The sequence below is a fragment of the Vipera ursinii genome (genome assembly GCF_947247035.1).
Source record: "Vipera ursinii genome assembly, chromosome: 1".
NCBI classification, from domain to species: Eukaryota; Metazoa; Chordata; class Lepidosauria; order Squamata; family Viperidae; genus Vipera; species Vipera ursinii.
Genome location: NC_139512.1, coordinates 39,576,121 through 39,603,774, shown reverse-complemented (window position 1 = coordinate 39,603,774; position 27,654 = coordinate 39,576,121). Strand labels below are relative to the sequence as shown.

The window sequence follows — 27,654 nt, the reverse complement described above, 5'->3', positions numbered from 1 at the left end:
TTTATTTTCTAATTGTTATGCACTATTGAAAGCACAGCAGCCTGATGGTCAACAAAAACTACTAACTGCAATAAAAAAGAGGTGGGGGTGGGGGTAAGTAACAGATATCAGAGGAATAGTGAAGCCAACCAATTAAAAATGCTGTGAGTGGCCCTTGTGCCAGAAAAAAAAAATGACCGGAGGAAATGCTATTATCACCCATTAAAAGCATGACTGTAATCAGTTAATATAGAAAGCAAAGCTTTATTCAGTAAACAGAGCACAGGGCAGAAAGGATACCAACCGTGTAATATATTAGCCTTGAAATCCACAGTTTTGTTTCACTTTCTACCACTTCACTGTTATCACAGCTTATTTTCCTCATTATTTTAGATCAATGTTTCTCAACCTCAGTAATAGTAAGATGTGCAACTTCTCCTTCCAGAATTTCCCAGCTAGCAATTCTGGGAGTTGAAGTCTGCGCATCTTAATGTTGCTGAGGTTAAGAAACTCTGTTCTAGATAGCCATTTTAAATAATTAAAATATTATTTTAAAATGCATTAATATAGAAAACAAAACAGCTCCCAACACAACAAAAATAAGAAATCAAAATATTGAAAGTAATAATTGATTTAAATATCAAAGAGGATTGTGCTAATATTTGTAAGTAAGTAATTTTAATTTTGTTAAAACTGCTAGTCCTACATCAGTTTGTAGGTTCTGGGTTTTTTAAAAAAAAATGGTGCTGTGAATGTGCTCCTATGTGTTCATTTTGTAGGTAATTTTACTTAGCGCTAATATATGTATTTTATGTACATTTTCACTTATGTACACAATTTTGTGTGCAATTGTCACTGGAATATGCATTTTACACATAATTTCCCCAAATATACAAAAAAGCTTTGTACATTTTTTAATATAGATATTTTATTAAGTTTTTATAGTTACAAATCTTTAGTGCTTGATAAACAACATGTTGTCTGGGTTCACATATTTGACATTAATAGTAATATACAACTTCCATTCCTATCTACTACATTTTTCTAGCCATTTATAAAAATTTATCCCATGTTTGAAAATATTCTGTATCTTCTTTCCCTTTCATTTCCAATGTAAGACTATCCATTTCCACACGATCCAAGATTTTCCTAATTATGTCTTCTTCTGATGGTGTTTCTTCATTTTTCCAATACTGTGCAAATGTAATTCTTGCTGCTAATACATGTAATATTAATATATATATATATATATATATATATATATATATATATATATATATATATATATATATATATATATATTTGTCATAATTTTCTGTAATTTCAGTCTTATTCTGGCTTTATCCCTTGCCAGATAAATTTCAAAATCAATGCATTTAACTCATCAAAAAAGTTTCTCTAATTTTATAGGTATTGTTTGGAATAGAAAAAGTAGTTTTGGTAAAATATTCATTTTTACTGTCACTATTCTTCCCAACATTGATAATTGTAGATTTTTCCATCTTTCCAAATCTAATTTTATTTGTTTTAATAGTTTAAGATAATTATCTTCTTTTAATGTTGCACACCTTGCTGTTAAACATATCCCCAGGTATTTAACTTTCTTAATTATCTGGAGATCTGTTTTTTCTGACAGTTGGTTTTTTTGTTTATCTGTAAGGTTTTTTTACTATCACTTTAGTCTTATCTCTGTTTATTTTCAATCCTGCTACTTCTCCAAATTCTTCAATCTTTGTCAATAATTTAGGGCTTTTCTCCAAGGGATCTTCTAGTATAAATACCAAATCATACAGAAATGCTTGTAATTTATATTTTTCATCTTTTATCTCCATACCTTTAATTTCTGGGTCCTGTCTTACATTTCTATTCAGCACTTCCAGAGTTAAAATAAATGATCATGGAGATAGTGGACACTCTTTTCTTGTGCCTTTTTAAATACTAAAATTCTCTGTAAAATCTACATTTACAAATACTTTAGCTGTTTGTCTATGATAAATTGTTTTGATTATATTTATAAATTTTTCTCCAAAATCCATGTAGTTTAATTGTTGTAGCATAAATTGCCAGTTAACATTATCAAAAGCTTTTTGAGCTTCTAAGAAAATTAATGCCATTTGTTTCCCTGGATGCATTTTGTAATAATCCAGAGTATCTAAAATCATTCTTAGGTTGTTCTTTATTTGTCTCTTGGTAAAAATCCATTTTGGTCTAGATGTATAAATTGAATCAAAAATCTCTTCAGTCTTTCTACTATTATTGAAGCAAAAAGTTTACAATCCACATTTAATAGAGCTATTGGTCTATAATTCTTTATCTGAGTCAAATCTGAATCTTCTCTTGGTATTAAAGTAATATTGGCTTCTGTCCATGTATTTGGTAGTTTGACCTCTATTAATACTTATTACATACTTTTTGCATTAATGAGCTTAGTATATCTTGCATTTTATACATAATTTCCCCAAATATACAAAAAAAGCTTTGTACGTCTTTTTAAATTGGATAATTCCATTGCCACATTTTCAGAACTGCAAAAACATTAAAGGACAATTGCATTTTCATTCACATTTTAGTTCAAGAATTATGAGTTTTATTAAAATGCAAACAAAATCAATTGAAAAACTACCCAGTATAAGTCTAGTTCTCTTTTCTAAGCTTAGATTTTTTGTATGAGAGAAAGAGGGTGAGGACAGTCCCTCCTTAATAGTTCCCAGAGTATATTATTGATGCAGATAGTAGAGTTCTCAGTCTGGAAGTTTTTGTCTATAGACGTGAAACACTAGAACCCTCAGCTTGAAAGAATTGCCCCAGGTCATTGTTGGTTTTGTGGCTGAAGTTAGGGGCTTGAAGTTGCTAACTAATAGTTGTTTCTAGACAGCAAACTGGGCAGGTACATAGCTTACTCAGCCACAATTGTATTGATGGGGAGATGCATTATTTTTTACCTAAATTATAGTAATCTTTTTCCAGTGTCCATCACAACATGCAAATTAATTTGGGCAATTCAAATTGGTATCCTCCTTTCTCATAGTTTTGGTAATGAGGCAGTGTGTTATTGCCTGACAGATTAACAAAGAAGAAATACAGAGCTGATATAAGAGAAGAAGTGAAAATTGTCACAAATCCAAGATCTTCAATTCTGAACGTGGACAATTTTCCCACACAGGCATCCTTTACCAACCCTCATGTTATTCATTCTGGTTGGTTGCTATTAATATTCCTCCCTCCCTTACAAATTTGATGTTGTTCCCTTATAATGTTTCTTATTTCACACCTGCCCCCAACGCCACCCTCTCTTTAAAAAAAGGATGCCTGGAAATTCTTTTTATCAGTTGACCTGTTCTGAGGAATTATTCTAATTTGGTGTTATTTGAGAATTTCTAAGTAATAAAAGGTTGAATCATACTCAGACCGAGAGCTCAAAAAGCAAAGCTGTGGGGGTGTTTGAAACCTTCCAGAAAATAAACTGTGGGTTTCAAATGATCTCTGCCCAAACCAAAGCATGCATTTTTCAGATGTTTGGTCTGGAAATAGATCGAAACAGAACTGGATGGTTTTAGATATGATCTGAAATATGGATATTCCAGATAAAAGTGCATTGGACGTTTTGGTTCTAAGAGCTGTGGTGCTACAGTGGTTAGAATGCAATATTGCAGGCTAACTCTGCCTTTCACTGCCAGGAGTTCAATCCTGATGGGGCTCAAGGTTGACTCAGCCTTTCATCCTTTCAAGGTCAGTAAAATGAAGACCCAGATTGTTCTCTGGCTAGCAAACCACAGAGCCCAGCCAGAAGAAAATAGAAGACATTTTTTTTGTCACTCATTGTGTCACTTTCTTTCTAGCTAAAAAGTAAATTACTGCTGTGAATTGGAAACTTGGGAATCTTTTGTGAAGATTCCAAGGGGAAAACAGAAGTTTTCAAAAGAAAAGTATCAAGACTATTGCAGGTGGCATTTAAAGGGTATGCATTTGTGCTTATTTCACACACAAATGATACAACTGCAGAAAGTAATAATACACTTTGATTTTGTTAATCAGTTACTTACGACCATTCTGTGCAATAATGTGATTTTTTTAAAAAAAAATTGAGTTTCAGGATGCTTTCATATAAGCAGTGATTGTGCCATGTGTCATTCTCAAAGGCACTCTGAAAGCTCCACAGTCAAGAGGAAAAAGAACATAAGCTGTAACTCAGGAAACCGTCATATCCCCCATCCAGCTCCCAAATATTATAGTGATGGCTTGTTTTGATTTGATTGACTCTTTCAGAATTCTTAACTTTTGTGTTCATTCTTACCCTCTGTGTTTCACCCTGTTTTACCAGGTTTGTTGTAGAGACCTCAGAGTACAATTAAAAATGCAAAATATGACACACTGGTTGCCTGCTAGACTTAAATATAGGAGTGTGCACTCTATTCACACCTTGGTATACTGTGTATGTAGTTGATAGTGTATTTTGCTGCAAAACTCTAACTGAAGTTAGTTTAGCTTATTTATTGTCATTTTTCAAGTTTAAAAGAATTTGCAAAGCAAGGTTGAATGAAGGATTCATAATAACTCTTTTGTTCTATGTACTACTGAGTTCTGAAGATATTAAAGCCATTGACACTTAAGATGCAAATAATGACAGCCAGGCGAAAGGGAATTTTTGTATTTCTCTTCTTGACAGCAGCATTCCTGCCTGCCTCCCTGCCAATAAATAAATATAAATCTTCAATTGAACTTAAATATTGGGTTGGTGATAGATGTTACATGTTCCTATCTGCATTTAATAAACAGTGAAATGAAATGAAATAAAATGAAATAATGAAATGAAATGAAATGATTACGTTTTGTCAAGATGTCCTTCTTTGAGGAAGGTGATTTTCTGGAAGGTTTGTGTATCAAATCAAAAATATAGAATTAGCTTCTCTGTCCTCACATTCCTTTCAGTTAAAATACCAATAAAACTAGGGCGAATGGTTGCTTTATATTTAGCAAAGATTATATTAAGGCTACTGGATCTATAAGAGTTTTTGGCATTTTGCAACCCAAGACCCTTGTTCTGAATTCCACTGTTTCTGTCAGCCCAAATATCTCAATCTATTTTAAGTTTTGATTTCACTAAGATTAAAAACAGAATAACATAGTTGGAAGGGACCTTGGAGGTCTTCTAGTCCAACCCTCTGCTCAAGCAGGAAGCCCTACACCATTTCAGACAAATGGTTGCCCAGTCTCTTCTTAAAAACTTCCAGTGTTGGAGCATTCACAACTTCTGGAAGCAGGTTGTTCCACTGATTAATTGCTCTAATTGTCAGAAAATTTCTCCTTAGTTCTAGGTTGCTTTTCTCCTTGATTAGTTTCCATCCATTGCTTCTTGTCTTGCCTTCAGATTCTTTGGAAAATAGGTTTACCCCCTCTTCCTTGTGACAGTCCAAACTATATTTCAACCTTTGTTTCTGTTAAGCCATAGCCAGCATAAAAGTTTTGGAATGAAAACCTTTGCTTTGAGTTTGAATCAAAACACTTTTTTTTTTCATTTTGCATAAACTTGTACTTGTTTATTCTTAGTGCACAGGTATTGTATACGAATGTTCTCATTGTGATTTTTTTAAAAAACATGGCAATATGTCTAATATTATTATATCTACTTTTATTCCTTTGACAGTGTGGAGTTCAGCTTTAGCAAGGGTGGTATTTTCAATACTTGATTTAGTTCCAGATGTACTTGTGAACATACTTAGGACATAATTAGGAAACATCTAGAATCTATTGCTTTTCTATTAGTTATTTTGGGAGACCGCCAAAATGTGGTTGATTTACACAGTGAACAGCAAAGAGATGGACCAGATGCCTCCAAAGACCATCCTAATTCTATGATTTCATAAAATAAATATAACAATTACATAGAAAATATCTACAAGAAGTAGCCAAGTCCTGATTTCAATAATTATTAGTTCTCTGGCTGAGGCTAAGTATTTTGCTGTGACAAAATCTGGCATCCTAGCACCGTGTCACAATAAATATTTAACCTAGTACATTGGGATGTAGGCTGAATGTCTGCATTTCAAATACCCATTGCTGGTTATATGATAAAGCTTCCTTTTACTGTGATCAAACGAATTTCCTGAAAACAATGACTTCTTGCCATTTATCAAACTGTCACATGTTTCACTTTATATTCAGGATAGATAATAAAAGATAAAATCAGTTAATGGTCGTGTGTGTGTTTGTGTGTGTGTGTGTGTGTGTGTAATTCTGATGTGAAATTCATGCTCTGTCCAACGAATGGTTTGCCACAGTTACTTTCCAGGCATACATGATTAGTTTTGGAGTTGAATGTGTGCTAGATACAGCTTATGACTTAGGAAGTAGGGCAAGGTTTGTGGGAGTAAGAACAGGTAATGATTATTGTAACGAGCAGAGGGAGAAATGATGAGAATCTGGAGGCAGACCACTCATGGAGCAGATAAAACTTATTTTTGAGACTGATTTCATCTGTTAGCTCTCAGTAAATGCATTTGGTCACTGGATCCTCAGTTGTCCTAGTCTTCAGTTGTTGATAAAACACCAGATCAGTTTATAGAAGACTCTTTTCATCTGTCTTACTAACTGCATGGCAGTGCCTCTGAAAGGGCACTCAGAAACACTGGGGGATTCCTTCTTGGAAAACACTGAAAGAGCACTGTTTCCTTCTGAGATTGTCGACCGGAGTTTCAAGTATGGCACTAGCCATTTCCTTAGGATGATGGTGTGTGACATTTGTCACCTGAGAGGATTTAATGATTTTCAGAGTTACAGTGCAGATAGTAAGTCAATTGCTGGGTTTGAAGGAGCAGATAAGACTGGTTGCTATTATGCCCATCTGTGTGTCAGCCTGTGTTTTATGTCAAGGAGTTGGTTGGTAATGAACTGTTAATTCTGGAGGAGTTCGACCTGCCCTTTGGGTCTGACTCTGTTTAGGAATTCCTGACTATCAATGTGACTATCAACATTTCCCAGATCATCAGGGACCTGATTCACATATACTAACTAGATCTACTAAGACAACTGAAATGCAGTTTAAAGATGGACGACATCAACAACAGTCCTTTGGTCATTGTCAGACAATCAATTGCTTTTTGACTTGCTGGTAAGATAGGACCTATTGGCTCAGAAGTCTGCTGAGTTTCAGAAGCAATTTGTTGATTCCCTTCGTGCCGCCCCCCCAGTTGGGGTTAATTGGACAGTTCAACTTAGTTTCCACCTGGAATGACCAGGTTAATCTGACCTTAGATTGGATTGCTCCTATGCAGTTTTTTGCTGTGCAAAGCATGCTTATTCTGCCCTTATTGCATCTGCTGTTAACAGCCTTTCTTAGGTGTCCCCTTTCTCCTGTAGTATGTACCCATCCTATAAGATTTAACAGAGTTCACATAATTTGAGTCCCATCTATCAAGCAGCAGCTGTTGATTGGACTGAGGAGGCATGCCTTCTCTTTCATGGCATCTGCCCTCTGGAACTGCATCCTCCAAGATATCCAAAGAGCCGCAATTGCACTTCTTTTTAGATGAGCACCTGTTTCTCGTCCCAGCTTCTGCCAACCTAGCAGTTCGAAAGCACGTAAAAATGCAAGTAGAAAAATAGGGACCAATACGGTGGGAAGGTAACAGCGTTCCGTGCGCCTTTGGCATCTAGTCATGCCGGCCACATGATCACGGAGACGTCCTCGGACAAGCGCTGGCTCTTCGGCTTTGAAACGGAGATGAGCACCGGCCCCTAGAGTTGGAAACGACTAGCATGCGTGTGCAGGGGAACCTTTACCTTTTAAAGGCATTTTATGAGTTTTGCTTTCGTTGTGTTTGTTGTTTGTTCAGCTATTTTTTATTTTATAGTTTTGATTGTAGTTTCAGTTTCTTATGTTTTTTATGTCTCTGCCTCTCAGTGGGCATAAATGAGAAACTATTTTTTCCAAGTTTACAGCTCTGAAAATTTTGGTCAGAAAATACTGTCTAAAGAATAATCATGTCTGTCCCACCTTTTTGTCTAACAGAGTTCTGTATATGCACTCCCTTTGTGTAGATGCTTCCAACACTGAAGCAAAATCAGTTATTGAGGAATATGGGTTATACCTCATCCTTTGTTGATTATGCCATGATGAATCTCCATAAGACAAAGCATCTCATTGAAACAAATCCTAGCCAGTTTGCTTAGACCTAATATTGACAACGCTCGTGACAACATTGCCTCACAAACTACATCCATGGTTCTATCTATGGGCTCTGAGACAAGAATTTGTAACCCTGTTTTATAAAGTATGGTTCTGAGAAAATAGACTATCTCGATTAACAATGTGCTTCTCTAGGGAGATGCTAACAGAATAGTGGGTTGTTTCCTGAAAGTCCCCAGGAACTTTTCCTGTTTGCAAAGTCTAGCTGTTTGGCTTGTGGATTTGACTTCCTATTTATTGTTTGTCTCTTTCTGAAGCTTCTATTTTAATTTTTTTCCTGTAAAAAAGTTTTTCTTTGTATCTATCATCCCTGGACCAATGTATCCATGGATTGATGTCTTCAAGGAGATTTAAAAACGTAATATGCCAGCTACAGCCACACAACTGAACACTTTCCTCTTTTTATGGGCATCAATTGTTCTGGTATTGTCTTGATTACTCAGTATCATTCTGATATCTATAACTATGCAAAAAGAGGACAAACCATTTTAAAAACAATTAGCTTGCAAGTCTAACAGAAGAAATAAGCCAAACAATGATTAACCCATTTTTTCTTTGCTGAAGGCAAGCCTCTATAGTGGGAGAACAAGCCTCCAAGATTGTTTGTTTTTAGGAGGTATCCGCCACCTATTCCATTAGTGTTTTATAGGGTACACATTTTTGAAATTAAAAAGTAGAGCTGGATTTGATAAGCATTTGGAAATGGCAGCTGATATAAAAAATAGCAGTTCAGTTATCTGACCAGAGGTGGCTGAGGTTTCAACTGAGCTTTCACTCAAAAGGCTTAGTATTCATATTTAAAACAGGGGCAGATAACCTGAGCTTCTCTTCTGTTTCAAGCATCCCTGAGTATAATTTCTGCCTCCTCCATGCATTTAGGTCTAATCTATAGCAAGAACAGTTTGTTGCTTACTCAGATGAGCAGTAAGTAATACTTTTATTCTGGGTGCAGAAGATAGTCAGAACTGAAAGTTTGATCCTAGTTTGTCTGGAAAGCACCAGGGTGGGGAAATGTGTTGTAATCCTATCGTAAATTCTGATTGCAAATGGTCAATTATCCTTCACTCTCTTTCTTTAAACTGTAGGTTACTCTGAGAAGAACGTTTGAGAAACTGGCAAACAAGATGGTAATTACTAATGGAAATGAAGAAGAAAAAGGAAATCAAGAGAAGGAGAGCAAGGAAGAATCCATTCTCGCTTTGCTGGGGATTATTGGGACAATTCTAAACCTTATTGTAATCATTTTTGTGTACATCTATACAACATTGTGAGTTGCTGAGGCAACCCGCCGATGACATCTGAGAAGAGACCCTGGCGAACCGCTTAATGAGAACTGACTCTTTAGTATATGAAATGGTCGCTAAAGGATTGCTTGCAAATGGTGCAGGCTGACGCATATTAACTGGGCCAGGTTTTTGCTCCCTGTAGTTACAAGGAAATTTACTTTTTTCTCTTTCTCTGTTTTCATTCATTCCAGAGAAATGGCTGCAAATATGTAAATATCTGATTTGGGAAACAGCATTTCAATTCAGCCAAAGACTGGACACTATGATAATAGTGACAAATGTATAGCATTTCTATGTCAAAATGTGTACCAAGGATAGCTAGATAGCTTTCTTTCATATTTCATTAGGTCTTAACATTTCTTTGGGGTTCAAGTTAGGTTATGGCAAGTGGGCTTTTTAGCTTCAAGTGAACTTGCACAGTGTAGTCACAAATGAGAAACGAGGGAAAGATGGATTCTGATGAGTTACCTGAGCAAACAAAAGATAAAACTTTGAACAAAGTAAGTAGCATCACTTCTTTTTCATTTTATCTTATTATCTTGTCATTGGTATCCATTCATACTAATGTTTATAAATATATATTTTTAATAAATGTGCTATATTTTTAGCATGAAGTAAACTCTTTGGCCATGCTTACATTATTTGATCAACCTAAATCTCTCCCATGAAATAACTGCCATCCCTCCCACCACACATCTTTCAAAACTGCATGTTGTAATGTCCTTATCTAATGTTTATGGAAGTCAAGGAGCACAGTGAAAAATTAATTTAATATGCTGTAGATTAGCATTCTATTGAGTAGCCATGAAGGCCTGGCAGAAGATATTCAGATGCCATGGTGGGCCTATACATACGTACAAAGATCAGAACTGCGCGAGCAGTGATGTTCCCTGTGGCATTCTATGGAAGCAAAAAAATGGAAAGCATATTGATATCTTTGAACTTTAGCATAGGAGAGGATTCCTGACAATACCATGGATTTTGTACTAACATATTTATGTTTTTATTTATATTTTTAGTTTTATATAGGTTTTTTTTCATGACTGTAAGCCACCCAGAGTTACCTTCAGGTAAAAGGGGCAATCTAGAAATGTTATAAATAAATAAATAAATAAAATGGTAGCCAAGGAAACAAATGGACCCTAGAACAGATCAGAATTCTCATTTGAGGAAAATCACGTTCAAATTATCATATTTTGGGCCCATTATGCAAAGCCCTTGTTCGTTTGAGAGGGTCAGTTGAGCATTCACAGATTGTTGAAGTTCAGTTCTCATCAACCTTCACCAGCATAACTAATGGTGAGAAATTAGGAAGAAATTCTGTCCAATCTTTTCAGTTGTTTTCATCTCAGAATCTTTTTTCAGTACTATTGTTTCCAAATGATCATAGCTTTTCAGAGACTGAAAAGGACAAATTTACCAACCTTTGCTATCTACAGTAAGTCTGTACACTAGAGCTTTTTGTTATCATGGTCAGTTTTAGTCAGATGAAACCCATATAACTATACATTTGAAATAGCAAATTTATATTACTGAGCCCTAGCCGATGATGTCCACAGAGTACGGAAATCAGATAAGAAATATGTTAGCTGTGGAATTGTGCTCCAATTGTGCTTACTGTTTTTCTGGGTGCTGATAACCTGCACATTCAAAAGGGGTTGGGTTTGGATCTGAACACCACATCCTCCTCTTGCCTATTTTGACCTCATCTTGAAAACACTGCTGATTATATCACCTGCTTATTCAACATCCCAGCAGATGGGTCTCTATCCATTGCTTGAACAAATTTAATGAGCAAGAAAACACCGTGACCCTTATTAATAGGATCCTCTGTCAAACATAATAATAATAATAATAATAATAATAATAATAATAATAATAATAATAATAATAATAATAATAATAATAATAATAAAGTTGGAAGGGACCTTGGAGGTCATCTAGTCCAACCCCCTGCTCAGGCAGGAAACCTTATACCATTTCAGGCAAATGGCTGTCCAGTCTCTTCTTAAAAACCTCCAGTGTTGGGGCATTTACCACCTCTGGAGGCAGGTTGTTCCACAGGTTAATTGTTCTAACTGTCAGGAAGTTTCTCCCTAGTTCTAGGTTGCTTCTCTCCTTGACTAGTTTCCATCCGTTGCTTCTTGTCCTGCTTTCAGGTGCTTTGGAGAATAGCTTGACTCCCTCTTCTTTGTGGTAGCCCCTGAGATATTGGAACACTGCTATCATGTCACCCCTCACCCTTCTCTTCATTAAACTAGACATACCCAATTCCAGCAACCGTTCCCGATATGTTTTAGCCTCCAGTCCCCCAATCATCTTTGTTGAAATATATCTCCTGACCGTGATATTCCTGGTTTCTTGGTGATGCCCATATATGCTAAAAACTTGCGCAAAGGAAATAAATCCTTGAGGCCCCAAAACTGGATTGACAAAGTCCATAATTCTAACAGTATTTATTATTCTAAAATAATGCAATAGAATATATACTATTTTAAGTAACTTACTATTGTTAATAATTAATCATACTATTAAAGAGTCCACTAGAATTATGTAGCCAATACATTTAATTGGGACTTTTGGATACAAACAGACACCTGGCCCACAACATGCATGACATCACTTTTGTGGAAAAGAAAAAAGCCTGGTTCATTGATATTGCAATACCAATGCAAGAATTGTGGAGAAAGAGCTAGAAAAAATAATAAAATGTCGTGATTTGCAAATTAAAGTTGAGTGATTATGGAGGAAGAAATCAATGGTTGTACCAATAATAATGTGCCCTTGGGCTGCCTAGATACATGGACTTTTTGAACTTATTAGACTTGAATATCTTGACTTTGCAAAAAAAAAAACACCATCCTACTCAGAACTGTCTATATACTTAGATGCTACCTTAACAGCTCTTAGATCCTTGGTTAGGACTTGAACTCTTAAGATTTTACCAGTCCCAGAATTGAAGATTAACCATAATAATAGTAGTAGTAGTAGTAGCTTACATCCTACAATAGCTTTAAAACATCAAATAACAACATTTGCCTATCAGTTATGGAAGGTAGAATGAAGATAAATTCATAGTACTTATCTCAAGTAGAGTTGAGTCTGGCCTGCAAAAACCTTGGGAAGAAGATTATTAAAATGTTCAAACACTTGCTGCCTTAATGAATTTACTAATGAATGAATACCAAAGAATCCTACTACAGTTTCCAAAATTCTGTACTCTACAATTTTTACATTAAAACACACCTCATCAAATTCTTTGTATTAGTTGCTTCTTGATCATGCCACACTGTGAAGGGCTTTACACTTTGACATGTACTGTTGAGCCTGAAATAGGGCTATCACATGTGTGCTACAAAACTCTGCAAACAGAAGAATTGGCCCTGTCTGTATCTATTTACTTTCTTCTCATGACTGTCTGAGTCTGAGAGCCCTAAATGAAGCATAGAACAAGAGTTAAAAGCTTCTACCAAGAAAGAACACATTTCAACTTTATTCCTTGTGTCAAGTCAAGGAAAATAGAAAAATCCCCCTATTCCAGTTAATGGATGAGGTTCTGAACATGTTCTTCTGTACATGACCCTTACTCCAATTCAAGAGCACAAAGTATTTTGAGAGTATTAATTTTCAAAGCAGAGCCTCCATGTTATTGTCAGCCCACTGCTGAGACAAGGTGAAGGGAGGTCAAGGTGACCTGGCCAGAATTAGGAGCTTTTCATGTGAAAATAGAGAAAAACCTATGAAAAGATTGGCTGTTAAGCTGAAGGGCTCTAACTGACCTGCTAGAGGACCTTTCCCTTCTATTTGTTTACTAGCTTTTATTTTCTGTTTTGACTGAGGAACACTGCATAACCTCTCTGAGCAACTATTTTCTTTGGTAATATTCCCATTGGTATATTTCATTATTGGAGAAACCATGCCTATAATGTACTGTACAGTACTCTGTCATCTGGCATAAAATTGTGTCAAACTAGGAATCATACTGCTTCCCTGCCTTCAGAAACTACTTTGAAAGGACATCCTAAAATTTGGCTTCCAGGTGAGAATCTATAGCTGACTATACATCCCTGAAGGAGCAGTGATGGCATTGTGGCAGAGATCAGTGACCAGATGGCAAATTCAGGCCAGCACAGTATTTTAGGATAAAGAAGAGATTGTGAGATCACCCACTTGTGCTCAAGCCAAAAGCCACTCATGAGAAGACTGCAGGAACTGCAGTTTTTGTAGTTGACTTGTGAGTTGAGTGGCTGAGAATTGAAGGATTTCAGTCAATTTTACAGATGTAGTGCAACCTATATCAATGCAAGGTTCACACAAATGTTCCTTTCTTAAAAGCTTTTGAATGCAATTAAATTACAGCTAAAGAGAGATTTTTCTGAGCAGAAGGATAAAAGATTTCCACTTGGTAAGTGAAAGGAAAAAAGGTTTAAAGGTTTAAATTTGGGGCAAAAAGCTTAAGAAGTAGATGGAAGAAGTTTAAAATGGATAAAGGTGATAATTATTCTGAAACTTTTTTAAAAAATATGCTTTCTATTGGAATTAAAATAGAGAAATGAACCTGACCTTTGTGGGAATGTTTTCTGTTTATTTTAAAGAATGCAGACATTTGGTGGATTTTACAAAACAAAAAGTAAAGATAATGTGAGCCAGACTGTGATGCTGATTATAAGTACAGTGTGCCATTTGAGATGAAAGCATTAAGGAGACAGGAAGACAAAACAGAGGGAGGGGGAGAAACAAATTGTTGATAAAGTGGAAATTTTGGAGAGTAAGACAGAAGTTATGGACAGAGAAATAGATAATTTGTCAGCACTGGGATTGAAAAAGAAGGAATTTTTGTTTGAGATTTAGAGCAATTCCATGAGATTCTGGTGAAGATATTACAGAAACAGTTGTTAAAGCTTTGGCAAATTATATGGCTTGGGATGAGAAGAGTATAGAAGCAGAAATAAATAAGGTATACAGAATAAATAGAACATTTGCAAAAATAAGAAATGCTTTTTTTAATTTGATGGACAGTTTATGGATTATAGACATATAAAGATGAGCAAATGGAAATTCAAGAGAGTACACCTACTTTTCTGAAAGACACAGTTCCTTTTCAAAAATAGACATAATATGGGCTTTGAAGAATTTGGCTACTGAGATTTCTAAAAAAGAGATTACCAAAAATATTTCAGATCATAATTTTGTAGATTTGGTTTATAGAAGAAAATCCAGTTCTTTCAGAGACTAAAGGAAATGTTGTTACAGAAAGAAGCAATAGTAAATAATGTAAAAAGAAATTAAAATACTTTTTGAAAATAATTTAAATAAAGTTTAAGAATTGTTTGGAACTCAAGTACAGCATTTATTAAAAGTTATTTTATATAATACAATTTATACAATATAAAAGTGAACTCAAAAAGAAGAGTCAAGAGAAGATGCTAAAGAGAAAGATTTTGAAAGAGAAAAGATTAAAGACATTTCCAGAGAAGATAAGTATTTCTCAATAAATTAAGCTTTTACAACAGTTGTCTATGCTGACAGTAAGAAAAATGGAAATAAAAATGAACCATGTCAAGCAAAAACATTTGAAGTTGCAAACAAACAAGGGAAATGATTGCCATATGAATTATGAAAAGAAAAGAAAATGATATTGAAGCTACAAGAGGGAGATACTGTATTAATGGGTACAAAAAGCATTTCATCATTATTATTCTAACTGGTATAAAGCAAAATGGCTAAGTTATCATGAGATTCTAGAATTTTCTTAAGTGGGATACAAAATTAAATCAAAGGAAGAACTGGTGGGCAGAGGGGCATAACTACCAATGGTTTTCTTATTCATAATTATTAAAAAGATTTAAAGTAGAGAAAGGCTTTCATGGTTTTGAAATTTAAGACTGAGTTTGGAATGGAATTATGTAGAAAAGATGAACATGTAGTTGTTAATATATAATATATAAACCTCTACTGAAATGTGAAACAGAAAATGAACAAGTGAAAAAATATAGGATAAGGAGGGTTCAAATGTTGTTTATAATTACAGATGGAACAATGGGAAAATATGTGGCTGAAAGGACTGAATTTGTACTATGATATAATTTTAAAGAGAATTTTTACAAAATGATTGGTACAGTATGTCAACCAGAGACATTGTTTAGAATGTATATAGGTGCTTCAAATTCATGTGGTGTATTTGAAGGGACATTTTATCATGTGTGGTAGACATGTAAGAAAGCTAGAAAATTTTAGATTCAAATACATACACTGAATCAAAGCATTTTGCAGATTAATCTACAATTGAGGTCAGAGATCTTTCTATTGGGACTTATAGACAAACAGGTGAAAAAAGGCATGGAATTTTGTTTTTGTATGCACAACAATGGAAAGATTCAGCAGTTCCTCCTATGTTGAGTTCTTTGATTAGAGAAAAAACAATATCTATGTTTTCTGCTGACTGGAAGCCCCTTATGGACTTTTTGTGGAAAACTTAATCATTGATTTATGGTTTTGATGATTAAACACAATAGATTATAGAAAGAAGAGGGGCATGTTATAACCATTAAAAAGAGGTAAATTTATAATTGTATTTATAATGACAGTAAAGAAGATTGGAATCCACTTCTTTATATCTTTTTTTCTTTCTTTTTTCTTTTTCTTTTATTTTTTCCCTCTCTTGAACTTTGAGCTTTCTGTTTTCTTTATTCATTTTTCTTTCCTTCTTACTTTATTTTTGTTTATAAATATAAACAAATGTTTTTGTCTTCTGTTTTAAAAAATGTGTAATAAATTTTTAAAAAAAGAAAATGAAAGGATTTCCCAAAAATCCTTTCTTAAGTACTTTGGAGACCTCTGTTTCCCATAGAGTTGGTGCAAATAAACAGCATCCATGACAGAAATGCAAACTGTGTTGACTCAGATGTTTGGCAATCAATTCTGGCTCATAGAGAAAAGTTGTGAGAAGAATATGAGCTCCAGTCAAGCTCTATGGCTTTCCAGATGCTGTGTTTGCTTGCTCCAAAGCAGAGGTCACACGCATGGGGGCAAAGAAAGGGATATATAGGTTTTTGCCCAATTGTCAAGAAGTAGAATTCTGCCAGCAGAATTGTGGGGAATTGTGGGGAAGAGGACAAACAAAGCTACCTGTATTTTTTTTTGTCCATATAATAGGTCTTCAAGGTATAGGAGATGACCAGGCTGAACCCAAGGGAGAGGTCAAATACGTCATCGGTCCCTTAGTGCTCACAGTGATCTAACTTCAGCCCACCTTGAATGCCTGCTACTCTTATCTCCTGCTAATTTCCCTTGGCCATTAGTAGTTCAGATTCTTGTAGAGAGCTCAAGCTTACAATAAATCTTTACATCCATTTGAACTGTCTGGACTTCCTGATCTCCCTGGTGCTTGACACAAGGCAGCCACACTTATAAAGATGTAAAACAGACCTCCCCTTTGCATTTTTGTGGACTAAAAGTGCCTTCTTTCACTGTTTTGCTCCTGTCACTGATGGGGAGACAGTTTCTGGAAACAAATATCCAAATAGCAAAAGACAGTTAATTCAAAGTTAATCAGGACAGGGCATTTTCAGTGTTGTGCCTTAAATCAGGGCTTAATGTGGATATCCCTGTTGTGGGGGGAGGGGGGAGGAAGTGTAGGAGTTTTCTTCAATTGGAGCTGCTTTTTGGAGAACCCCCAACTGCCCTGAAAGTAATTCATGTTATTCTCTGTGCAGATAGGAACACCACCAGCATCTCCTAGCCAAAAGTAAAGCACCTCAATATGGACGTGTGAATGAGTTCCAGTTCTCTTATTCTGTCTCCTAATTATAAATCAGGTGTGTTGTTGTCAGCTTTACCAGGTTGACCAGACAGGAAACACAAGCAGATGAGCTATTGTTAGATAAGATAAGCTATTGTCAATGTGTTGTTGTAAACCTGAAACTTGCAAGTTTGAAAGTGCAATTCTCCTGCCATCAGCTTTACAGCCCAATAACTTTGGGAGGTTCCCTTGTGGACCTCTTGATCCACCCAGTTTGCACTACAGGCTATGGTGTCTCTTGTTTGATTGTTGCCTAGGCAGCATCTTTTCACCTGGTCTCGTAAGGTTACTTCCAGATAACATTTCAATTTGTCAAAGTTCATATCTATGGAAAATATTCTGCTAATTTGAGACAATTAATTGTTTTGGAACATGTCCCTATGACAGGTACAAACTTGGGTTCCATTTTAGAGCTGAGAAGCGATAACAAAAATATTATAGTTTAGTTTGTGTTTACCTTTTGTTGCCAGCATGCCAAGGGAAAGACAGTTAACCTCGCTTCACTTTGAATAAGAATGTATCTTTTTCTCAGTGGGGTGATAAGAAGTTTAAAGTTGAAAAAGCACTTTGCTATGGGGGAGCTATCAAAGGATACAATCTGATGACTGTGTGGCTTTGTTTGCTATTTTGTGATTCAAAGCTAGCTGCAATGCAAAATGCACAATGTAACAAAGGAAGGCTATCTTAGCCAGCCCAGATTCTCCCACACGTAATACAAAAGAAACTAGTCTGCGCCACACAAGCACTAGCACTGGCACATTCATCATGGGATGGCTGTATTGTCACACACTGAATGGACTAGTATTACAGTTATAGCCCCACAAGCAGATAAGCAAGGGAGGGCAGGCTGGCTCCTTCATACAGAAAAAGCTTCCCAGTGCTAATAATGCACTGTTTGGTGACGGCTCTCTGAATTTAGCATGGTCAGGTAAATGATTTTAAAGGCCAAATTAGATAATGTTGCAAATTTCCCCACTTATTTTGAATGAAAAAAACAACAACATATGAATAAAGAATGGGGGGAGGGAAGAGTCTTCCATTGTCTATTTATTTGTCAAAAAAAAACCATACAAAGTTTGTCAGTAATTTACTCTTCAGAGACTATCGAATATATATATATATATATATATATATATATATATATATATATATATATATATATATATATATATATAAATTAAGTTTGAAATGCATATAAGTTTGAAATGCATATCAGTCTCCCTTTAATTCTTTGTTAGCAATCTAAAATTTACACACACACACACACACACACACACACACACACACACACACACACACATATATATATATATATATATATATATATATATATATATATATATATATATATATATATATATATATATATATATATATATATATATATATGTTTTCTGAGGTTTTCGCGGGTGCCTGTATGTGGATCCTTGGTTTTTCGGGTTTTTCCCCGCGTAGAACTAGAGGTGTAGGCGTAACGTTTCGACGGAATCCCATCCGTCATCATCAGGCTTTAGCTTCCTTCTTCTGGGAGAAGCATGTGGCTGTTTGTTCCTCTTTTTTAAACTGCCAGAGGGGGTGTGTTCTGTGGAGGTGTGCTCTGATTGGGTAGGGGACCAAGTGTGTTCTGATTGGGTGGGAGTGTGTTTTGAATGGTGGGTGTGTTCTGATTGGGTGGGGGGGTGTTCTGAGTGGATGGGCTGGTCTCAGCTGCCAGCTCCAGACCTGAGCTGGTGAGTTGTGCTGCTTTTGTTCGGCTTCGTGTTTGTGGTGGTGCCATGTTTTTATAGTGGGTGTCAGTTTGCTTATTGTGTGGTTTGGAGGGGTTTAAAGTGGCTGATGTTGCAGCTGTAGTTAGGTTTCTGTTTTGTGGTTGTGTGTCTTTATCGTTGTGGGTTCGGATTTGCTTTTTGAATGGTTGTGTGGTGGTGATGTCATGTGATGTTATCATGAGTTTGAGTCTGGTATCATTCTTGGTGGTTGGGCCTCGTCTGTCAATCAAGGCGGGTTTCCAAATGGCTGGTAGACGAGAGGTATCATCTCGTTTATTCATGCTGTGGGGGCCAAAACTATCGCCAAAATTGAACATTTTAACAACAGAATAATCAGAGAAGCCATTGAGATAGAAAAACGCCCCCACAGCCATAACATCACATGACATCACCACCACACAACCATTCAAAAAGCAAATCCGAACCCACAACGATAAAGACACACAACCACAAAACAGAAACCTAACTACAGCTGCAACATCAGCCACTTTAAACCCCTCCAAACCACACAATAAGCAAACTGACACCCACTATAAAAACATGGCACCACCACAAACACGAAGCCGAACAAAAGCAGCACAACTCACCAGCTCAGGTCTGGAGCTAGCAGCTGAGACCAGCCCATCCACTCAGAACACCCCCCCACCCAATCAGAACACACCCACCATTCAAAACACACTCCCACCCAATCAGAACACACTTGGTCCCCTACCCAATCAGAGCACACCTCCACAGAACACACCCCCTCTGGCAGTTTAAAAAAGAGGAACAAACAGCCACATGCTTCTCCCAGAAGAAGGAAGCTAAAGCCTGATGATGACGGATGGGATTCCGTCGAAACGTTGCGCCTACACCTCTAGTTCTACGCGGGGAAAAACCCGAAAAACCAAGGATCCATATATATATATATATATATATATATATATATATATATATATATATATATATACATACATATATATATATATATATATATATATATATTAAAACTCAAATACTTTGGCCACCTAATGAGAAGGAAAGACTCACTGGAGAAGAGCCTAATGCTGGGAAAGATCGAGGGCAATAGAAGAAGGGGACGACAGAGAATGAGGTGGCTGGATGGAGTCACTGAAGCAGTAGGCGTGAGCTTAAATGGACTCCAGAAGATGGTAGAGGACAGGAAGGCCTGGAGGAACATTGTCCATAGGGTCGCGATGGGTCGGACACGACTTCGCAGCTAACAACAAAAATATATATATATATATATATATATATATATATATATATATATATATATATATATATATATATATATATATATATATATATATATATATATATATGAATGATAGTTGCAATGGGAAATGGGATCTGAACCGTGAGATTTATTTATTTATTTATTTATTTATTTGTTTGTTTGTTTGTTTGTTTGTTTGTTTGTTTGTTTATTTATTATTGGGACTTATATGCCGCCCTATCTCCCGAAGGACTCAGGGCGGCTAACAACAATAACATACGATAAATAAAATTAAAGGCCCCTGTACAATAAATTAAAATTAAAATAAATTAAAAATTAGAGTTAAAAAATTAAAAACATAAATTAAAATCCCTCTCAGTCCAGTCCAGATACTAATATTGTACTGTTTGTTCAAAGACAACTAGTAAAATTCACCAACAAAACAGGTCAAGTGACACCAATAGATTTTATTTCGTTAGTTTCCTTGAGATTTTGTAAAAACTCAGGATGCTCAGGGAGAAAAGGACGTTTGCAATTTTATGTAGCTTCATCATCACTTTGTACTATTTGGACTGAGGACCATCTCTAGGCATAGAATGTTGAAAAGAAACCTCCTTGTGATGTTTTCCTTTGGGGAATCACCCTGAAATGTTTTATATATAGAAAATGCTGTGGAAAAAGCCCAGTGGGAGAAGTTCTCTCTTGATGTCTTTCTTTTGAGGTTTTAGGAAAATGCAGAAAGCCAGGGAAACTTCATGCTGCTATAGAGATGATCATGTGACTTTGGGCCAGTCACTCTTTCCCAGCCCAACTCACCTCACAGGGTTGTTGTTGTGGGGAAAATAAAAGGAGGAAGTTGTGTTAGCTATGTTTGGTGCCTTGAATTATTTGTAAAAATAATAAAGGTAGGATACAAACAAACAAACAAAGAACAACAATATGCTGAAGGAAAGATACTCCTTGGTCACCTCATCACATACTAAGGATAACCATGCAATACTTTATCCATATTAATTTTATTAAAATTCTCTTATATTTTGAAAGAAATTCCAAAAACAAAGTCTGATTTAGCAAATTGAATGAAATCTGGTAGAAGAGAAATGTAAGAGAATTTCTCGGTGTGCCACTAATTCTCTCATCCAACATGTCTGACCTCCAGCTGAGATCTTACCAATGTTTGCCACAATATAGCATATTACTCCTTCTGTACTTCCTGATATCAATTTTTATTCTTCATTATAAGAGGCAGGCTAGGGATCTGTGTACATTTGCATCTCATCTATTTATAAATTATTTTATTGGAAGAAAATAGCCTTGCTTCTTCAGCCAGGAGAACAAATTAAAATGCTGCTGTGGTGAATAGAGACTGCTGGAAAGGAAATCCCTTTATTCAAGTTCAGAAGTGCAGTGACACAGCAATTGGTTCTGGGACAGCTGACAAAGTGGTCTGGAGTTTTTATATGACTTTGAGGCTTTTTGATTTAAATGTCCAGGTTCCTCGCAAAATGCACTTTGATTTGTACAAGAGCGTGTTTTTTTTTAATATTCTAATTGTTGTTGCCTGACTCCTATTGAGGCTGAGAGGTCATGCTCTGTCTTTGGAGCTGGATGGAGAAGGTAGATTTTAGGTGTCTTTGTCTTTTAATCCATCAGTTCCAGCCTTCTGTGGAAGCTGTAGCTGAAGGCATTTTGTTTATGAATGGAATAGTTTGTGTTGGTGAATGGAAGCTAAATATCCATTCACAGGGGGTCAGCCACTTGAGTGAAGTGCTCAGGTCTCCTGAATGGATTCAAAGTATTTCATTCATAAACCTAGCCTCTAGGGCAGTGATGGCGAACCTTTTAGAGACCGAGTGCCCAAACTGCAACCCAAAACCCACTTATGTATCGTCGGGTGCTGGGCGGGCATGGCCCATTGGGTGGGCATGGCTGCAGTGGTAACGGCAGACTGGGTGGGACTAAAAAGTTCAATCAATCAATTCCAACTTTGCGAGATCTTTTTTTTTCCCGCTAGAAGTTGAAATTGATTGATTGATTGAACCTTTTTTTTTTCTTGCACACGGCGGCAGAGGCCTAAATTGAAAAGGTTTTATAAAACCCAGCTGAAGGCCTAGGACTGGGGCGACGGCGCACGTGCCCACAGAGAGGGCTCTGCGTGCCACCTGTGGCATGCATGCCATAGGTTTGCCACCACGGCTCTAGGGAGACTTGCTTGGAGTGCTTTTCTATGGTGAAGAGATGTGAGTGGTTTCTCTTCAGGCGGGGAGATTTCTTTGCTAATATGGGACTTAGATTAAAGGAGGAGGTAGAGGGTTCTCCCTACAATTGTTACTAAATAAGTTCAAGGAAAAAACAAATCAGTCTCAAAATGCACCACTTGAATACTAATCCTAGTGTCTTTTAATTTTTCTTTTATATTTTAAAGCTGAGATTAGTGTGAAACATCTATTTTTCTTCTGAAATAAGAAACGCTTTTCCACCATTTTTGTGAGTTCATTCGTGCTTGTAGTTGCTGTGATTTGTGTATGCTTATGCGTACAGGCTTCTGCGTGTGTCTGTCTAGCAGGAGGCAGAGGAAGAAATTGAAAACACACAGAATGAAAGAACGAGCCTGAGGCTGAAAAATCAAATCAAGACTTCTTATAAACTGGGATGGAATTTTGAGCATATAATTGGCAAGTGTGCTGTAACAAATGATCCCACCCAGATGGGTGGAGAATTGAATACTTTGCAGTAAATTGAAATCTTTGAAATATAGATCCCTAAAACCTGGCTTCCCACCCCATATTTCAATATTAAAATGTGATTTATTTATTTGGAAGCCCGAAGCAGATAGAAGAGTCTAGATTCCGTTTAAACTTACAGTCAGGTTGCATTGTATCACTCCTATCTTGCATAAAGCCCCAAGCAAATATCTATGCTGTTGTTGAAATCTTCGAGGGCTGCCATTCGTAGGGTAGTCTAGTCTGTGATTAATCAGACCTGTCCAACATATAGGGTCACTATGTTGAAAATGGCTGAGAACTAAATTTTAATGTATGGAAACTATGGTAAGTCTTTCCCAAGATGACACTCTCCTAATGTATTTTATTTATTTTTATTTTTAATTCCATTTATATCCCGCCCTTCTCCGAAGACTCAGGGCGGCTTACAAGCTTAGCAGTAGCCTTCATTCTATGTATATGCCTGCTTATTAGGGCTTTCACACACACCCCAAGCGGCATTATTACAAAGTCAGCTTAATTGCCCCCAACAATCTGGGTCCTCATTTTACCTACCTCGGAAGGATGGAAGGCTGAGTCAACCTTGAATTAGGGTTAGACACATTTTATCCTCACGTGTGGAATTTAATTAAAAAAAACCAGTTATCTGATTGATTGATTGATTGATTGATTGATTGATTGATTGATTGATTGACTGACTGGTTGATTCAGCCACCCCCTTTAATACTGGCTCTGGGGAGTATCCAGATTAAAAACAAGAATAGCATAATAGTAACTAATTGGAGAGGGGTGGGAGGGGGCAAGCACACCTTAACCAAAGTATACACACTCTGGATCAACTCATTCCAGAATTTGATGGGGAGGAAATTCAAAACTAATTTAAAAGTGTGCAAGAACGTGCGAGCTAGAACTCTTAGATGATGTTATTCCAAGCAGCTGATACCATGACAGAGAAAATATATTTTGTAGGTCCTGTCAGATGTCATTATTTAATGAATGGAACATAAAACACACCCACACTGTTGGATCTTATGGGATGGTCTGAAATGATGGAAAAGAAGTGATCCCACAGCTAGCCAGGCCCTGCGCCATGAAGGGCTTTATAGCAGATACCAACAACTTGAAGGTCACTAATAACAGTGAAGTTCTCATACCAAAAATAATGCCTCGGCATAGCAAGATGTGCCCATAACTGCTTGTGCTGGTACATCATGTAGCTTTTGAATGGCCCTCAAAGGCAGCCCCTTATAAAGTACATTGCAGTAATCCACAAAAACCATCTTATTACTAAATCACCTTTGAGAATTGAACATTTCAACCCAATCATAATAAAACCTCCCCACTCAAAGAAGCCTTTTGCAGATGCCAGGTTCCAATTTGGTTCTATTCTTCATATATTAGTTTCCCCTCCAGCACCATTCATGATATGTCACTTTTTATCAGGCTTTTCGATCTTATTGCCAGACTTTGCTCCCTATTTTTCTGGATTCTGCTAGGCTTTGCCTTTTCCCAGAGCCTCAGTAGGTTCAAACGTTGTTTTCAAAAAGCAATCCTCCCAAATTAGATCCATACCTACTAAATACTGTACGTTTAAAGTTGCCTGGTTTTTCTCTCTTGACAAATAGTGGAACAGAATGACAGTAGCTTCCCTGGATCAGACCAAAGTTCCAGCACTTCGATCATAGCAAATCTAAATAAATAAGTGACACGAACTAAAAAGTAGTATTAGATGGAGATAATTATATTCGTTATTTGTCAACAATCTCCGATAATTAATCTTTCTCTGGATTTATTTTCATCTAATAATACATTCTTTGTCAGACATGTCAAACACAAGGCCCGGGGGCCGGATCCGGCCCGCGAAGTGGTTTCATGTGGCCTGCGAAGCCATCCTGGAAACAGTGAGGGAACGGCCTCCACTGCCTTGGCCCTGGCCCAGAGACCCTCCTTCTGCCAGAGACCCTCAGATCTGTCCCACTCCTGCCCAGGCCCCCATAGGCACCCTTGATGCGAACGATGTAGAGCTGGCCACGCCCACCCAGTAGGCCATACTCACTCTAGCAACGCCCACCCAGTAGGCCACGCCCCACCCTGGCCATACCCACCCGGCCCCCTGAGGGCAACTGCAATGCTGATGCGGCCCTCAATGAAATTGAGTTTGACACCCCTGTTCTTTGTTGATAGCACAATTTAATGTGAGGATATCTACATAGGTCAAGCAGTAATACTCTCAGCCTTGCAAGGTAGTCCAGACAAGACGAACAAATTGTAGTTCATTGTAACATTAGCGTAACTGAATCTTGCAAGACTGAAAGTACATTTCTCCCCTGTCACCTTTATAGCCAAAGAAACTAGGGGGGGGGCTCCCTTCTGAGATATCTAATAGCCACAAACTCACCCACTATTTTTTTCCTTATCCAAAACATTATTTCATTTTTAAAAAAAAAATAAAAATAAATATGCGATTGAGGAGGGGGAACAAAAGACTTCAAATCAGTAATTAGGTAATATTTTAAGCAATTGATTTTTTTTAAAAAAAATTATTATATTTTATATTCAAACCTACCTACATTAAGTGGCAGGGGGAGGGAAGATGAAAAGAAATAATGACTTATTAATCACAGTAAAAATAGTGGGAAGCCAAATCTAAATGAAGTCCCAGGTCTGCTGAGCAAGCTTCTCATTATACACCCAGAAGCCTAGCTCAGATGAACTTAGATGCAACGTCTCTTCCTAGCAAAAATCAGATGCAATTTCAGTTCTTCCACATGCCCACATACCAGCTTGTCAGCCTCTAGAAGATTCACTCGTGCTTTTGTTCAGTTTCAGAATTTTACAACTCACTGGAAACAATTAATCCTAGTGCTGGGATTCCACTGCCTAGAAACTAATTAAAGAAACAATCAATAAGCAAGTATTTTTCCATCACTCAGCTGTAAGATGACTGAGATTTGAGATGTGTGTAACCATAAAAACACTAGTTCTGAAATGTTACACATTTATTTATAGCTTTTGTTTCTCAAAATGCAAGGCACGTTGTTCCCCCTCATTATCTTAACCCCCATCCTGGCATTTCCCTCAAGCCCTGCATATTAAAATATAATAGGGTTGAAGCAAAGCAACAGAAGAAATTACAAGTAAATCAGGGGTGTCCAACCTTGGCAAGTTTAATTTTCTAGATTTCAACTCCCAGAATTCCCCAGCCAGCCTGACTGGCTGGGGAATTCTGGAAATTGAAGTCTGGAAATTTTAAAGTTGCCAAGGTTGGACACCTCTGAAGCAGTGGTGGGATTCAGCCGGTTCGCACCAGTTCGGCAGAACCAGTAGCTAATTCTTTGTTGCCCAGGCCCAGAACAGACTTCCAGAAGTGGCATCCACACAGACAACCAGTTGCTCACATATTTGAATCCCACCACTGCTCTGAAGTAAGTGACAAATTCATTTTTGATTACTTTTTTATTTTCCCAGATAGCTAGAAGTAACTGGCAGCCTGGATCCAAGGGCTATAACCCAAGGGCTGCTTCAGTGGAGTCTCTCTCTATAGTTTTAGTTGAGATACTCCAGACTTAGGGAGATCAGTGCTACCATAGGTTTCACCTTGCATCACAAAAAGGCTTCCTCTGGTCCCTACTTCTCAAGAATTGTGCTGCAAGATGAAATGTCTGGGACTATTCAAGCAAATGGGAGCAGAACAACCATAACACAATTCATGGAGACAATCCAGGAGGATGCCATAGTGGTTATTTTTATCAAAAGCTGCTGAGAAATCAAGCAGAATCAAAATAGTTACATTTCCATTGCTTCTCTCCTGCAGCAGGTTATTCATCAAAATGACTTTTCCTCTTTCTGTCCCAAAGTTAGGCAAAAATCCAGGCTGAAAAAATAGAAAATTGATCTCCTCCATGAAGATCTGCAGTTGGATCAACAATATCTTCTCAAGCATCTTTTTGATTACACAGTATTTGCAATTATTTAAGTCTTCTGGTTTTAGGGAGGGTTTGTTCAGGAGTGGGCAGATCATTTCCCTTCAGGCCAGTGGTACCTTTCCATCATACAAAAATGTGTTTACCTCATCATAGATTCACTGAATCCATCCCCATTGGCTAACTCAAAAAAGCCAAGATGAGCAGGGATCAGGATAGCATGTAATAGACTAGACAGCTACATGTATCAGAAATTCATATTCCCAAAACTGAAAGCAACAATTAGAGTAAATACTGCATTAGATATCTTAGTATGCATTTTATCAATATTTGGTTCAAATCATCAAAATGATGGACAATTTTACCTTCTAAGTGCATCACAAATCTGCTATTACAGGGCATATAGTGACAAAAGCAGTAACCAATCTGTAGGGCCTGAATGTGAATAGGAGATGTCTTTACTATCAAATCTGTAGGCAGCTACTAACAGCTCATGCAGACAAAATCCACAGTCATCTTTCTGACAATAAACATTGGATATATATCTATTTTCAAGAGCATCTTTGTCTCACTCACAGTTTACAAATTTACATTTAGAAATGTTCCCTTCAAAAAAAAAAAACTCAGGAGGAGGAGGAGGAAATTTAATGGATAGTGTGCTATTATCCAGGTTCTTTTCTCTATTCCTTCCATAGCAACATCTCAGATCATAGAGCACAATTCAGGAATCTCAGACAAAAAGCTGAAAGATTGCCTTGAATGTTTTTCA

At 36.8% G+C, this 27,654-nt stretch overlaps 1 protein-coding gene across 1 annotated transcript in view; it reads left to right on the top strand.

Moving 5' to 3' along the window:
- TUNAR (transmembrane neural differentiation associated intracellular calcium regulator) overlaps positions 1 to 9,435 on the top strand; it is a gene marked incomplete at both ends in the record, with an annotated part of 35,027 nt that extends 25,592 nt beyond the window's left edge. Inside the window, one exon of the mRNA XM_083348627.1 lies at positions 9,250 to 9,435. Within this exon, the coding sequence (XP_083204753.1) occupies positions 9,250 to 9,435 (186 nt within the window). The remainder of the gene's footprint in view (positions 1 to 9,249) is intronic.
- Between the last annotated feature and the right edge of the window lie 18,219 nt (positions 9,436 to 27,654).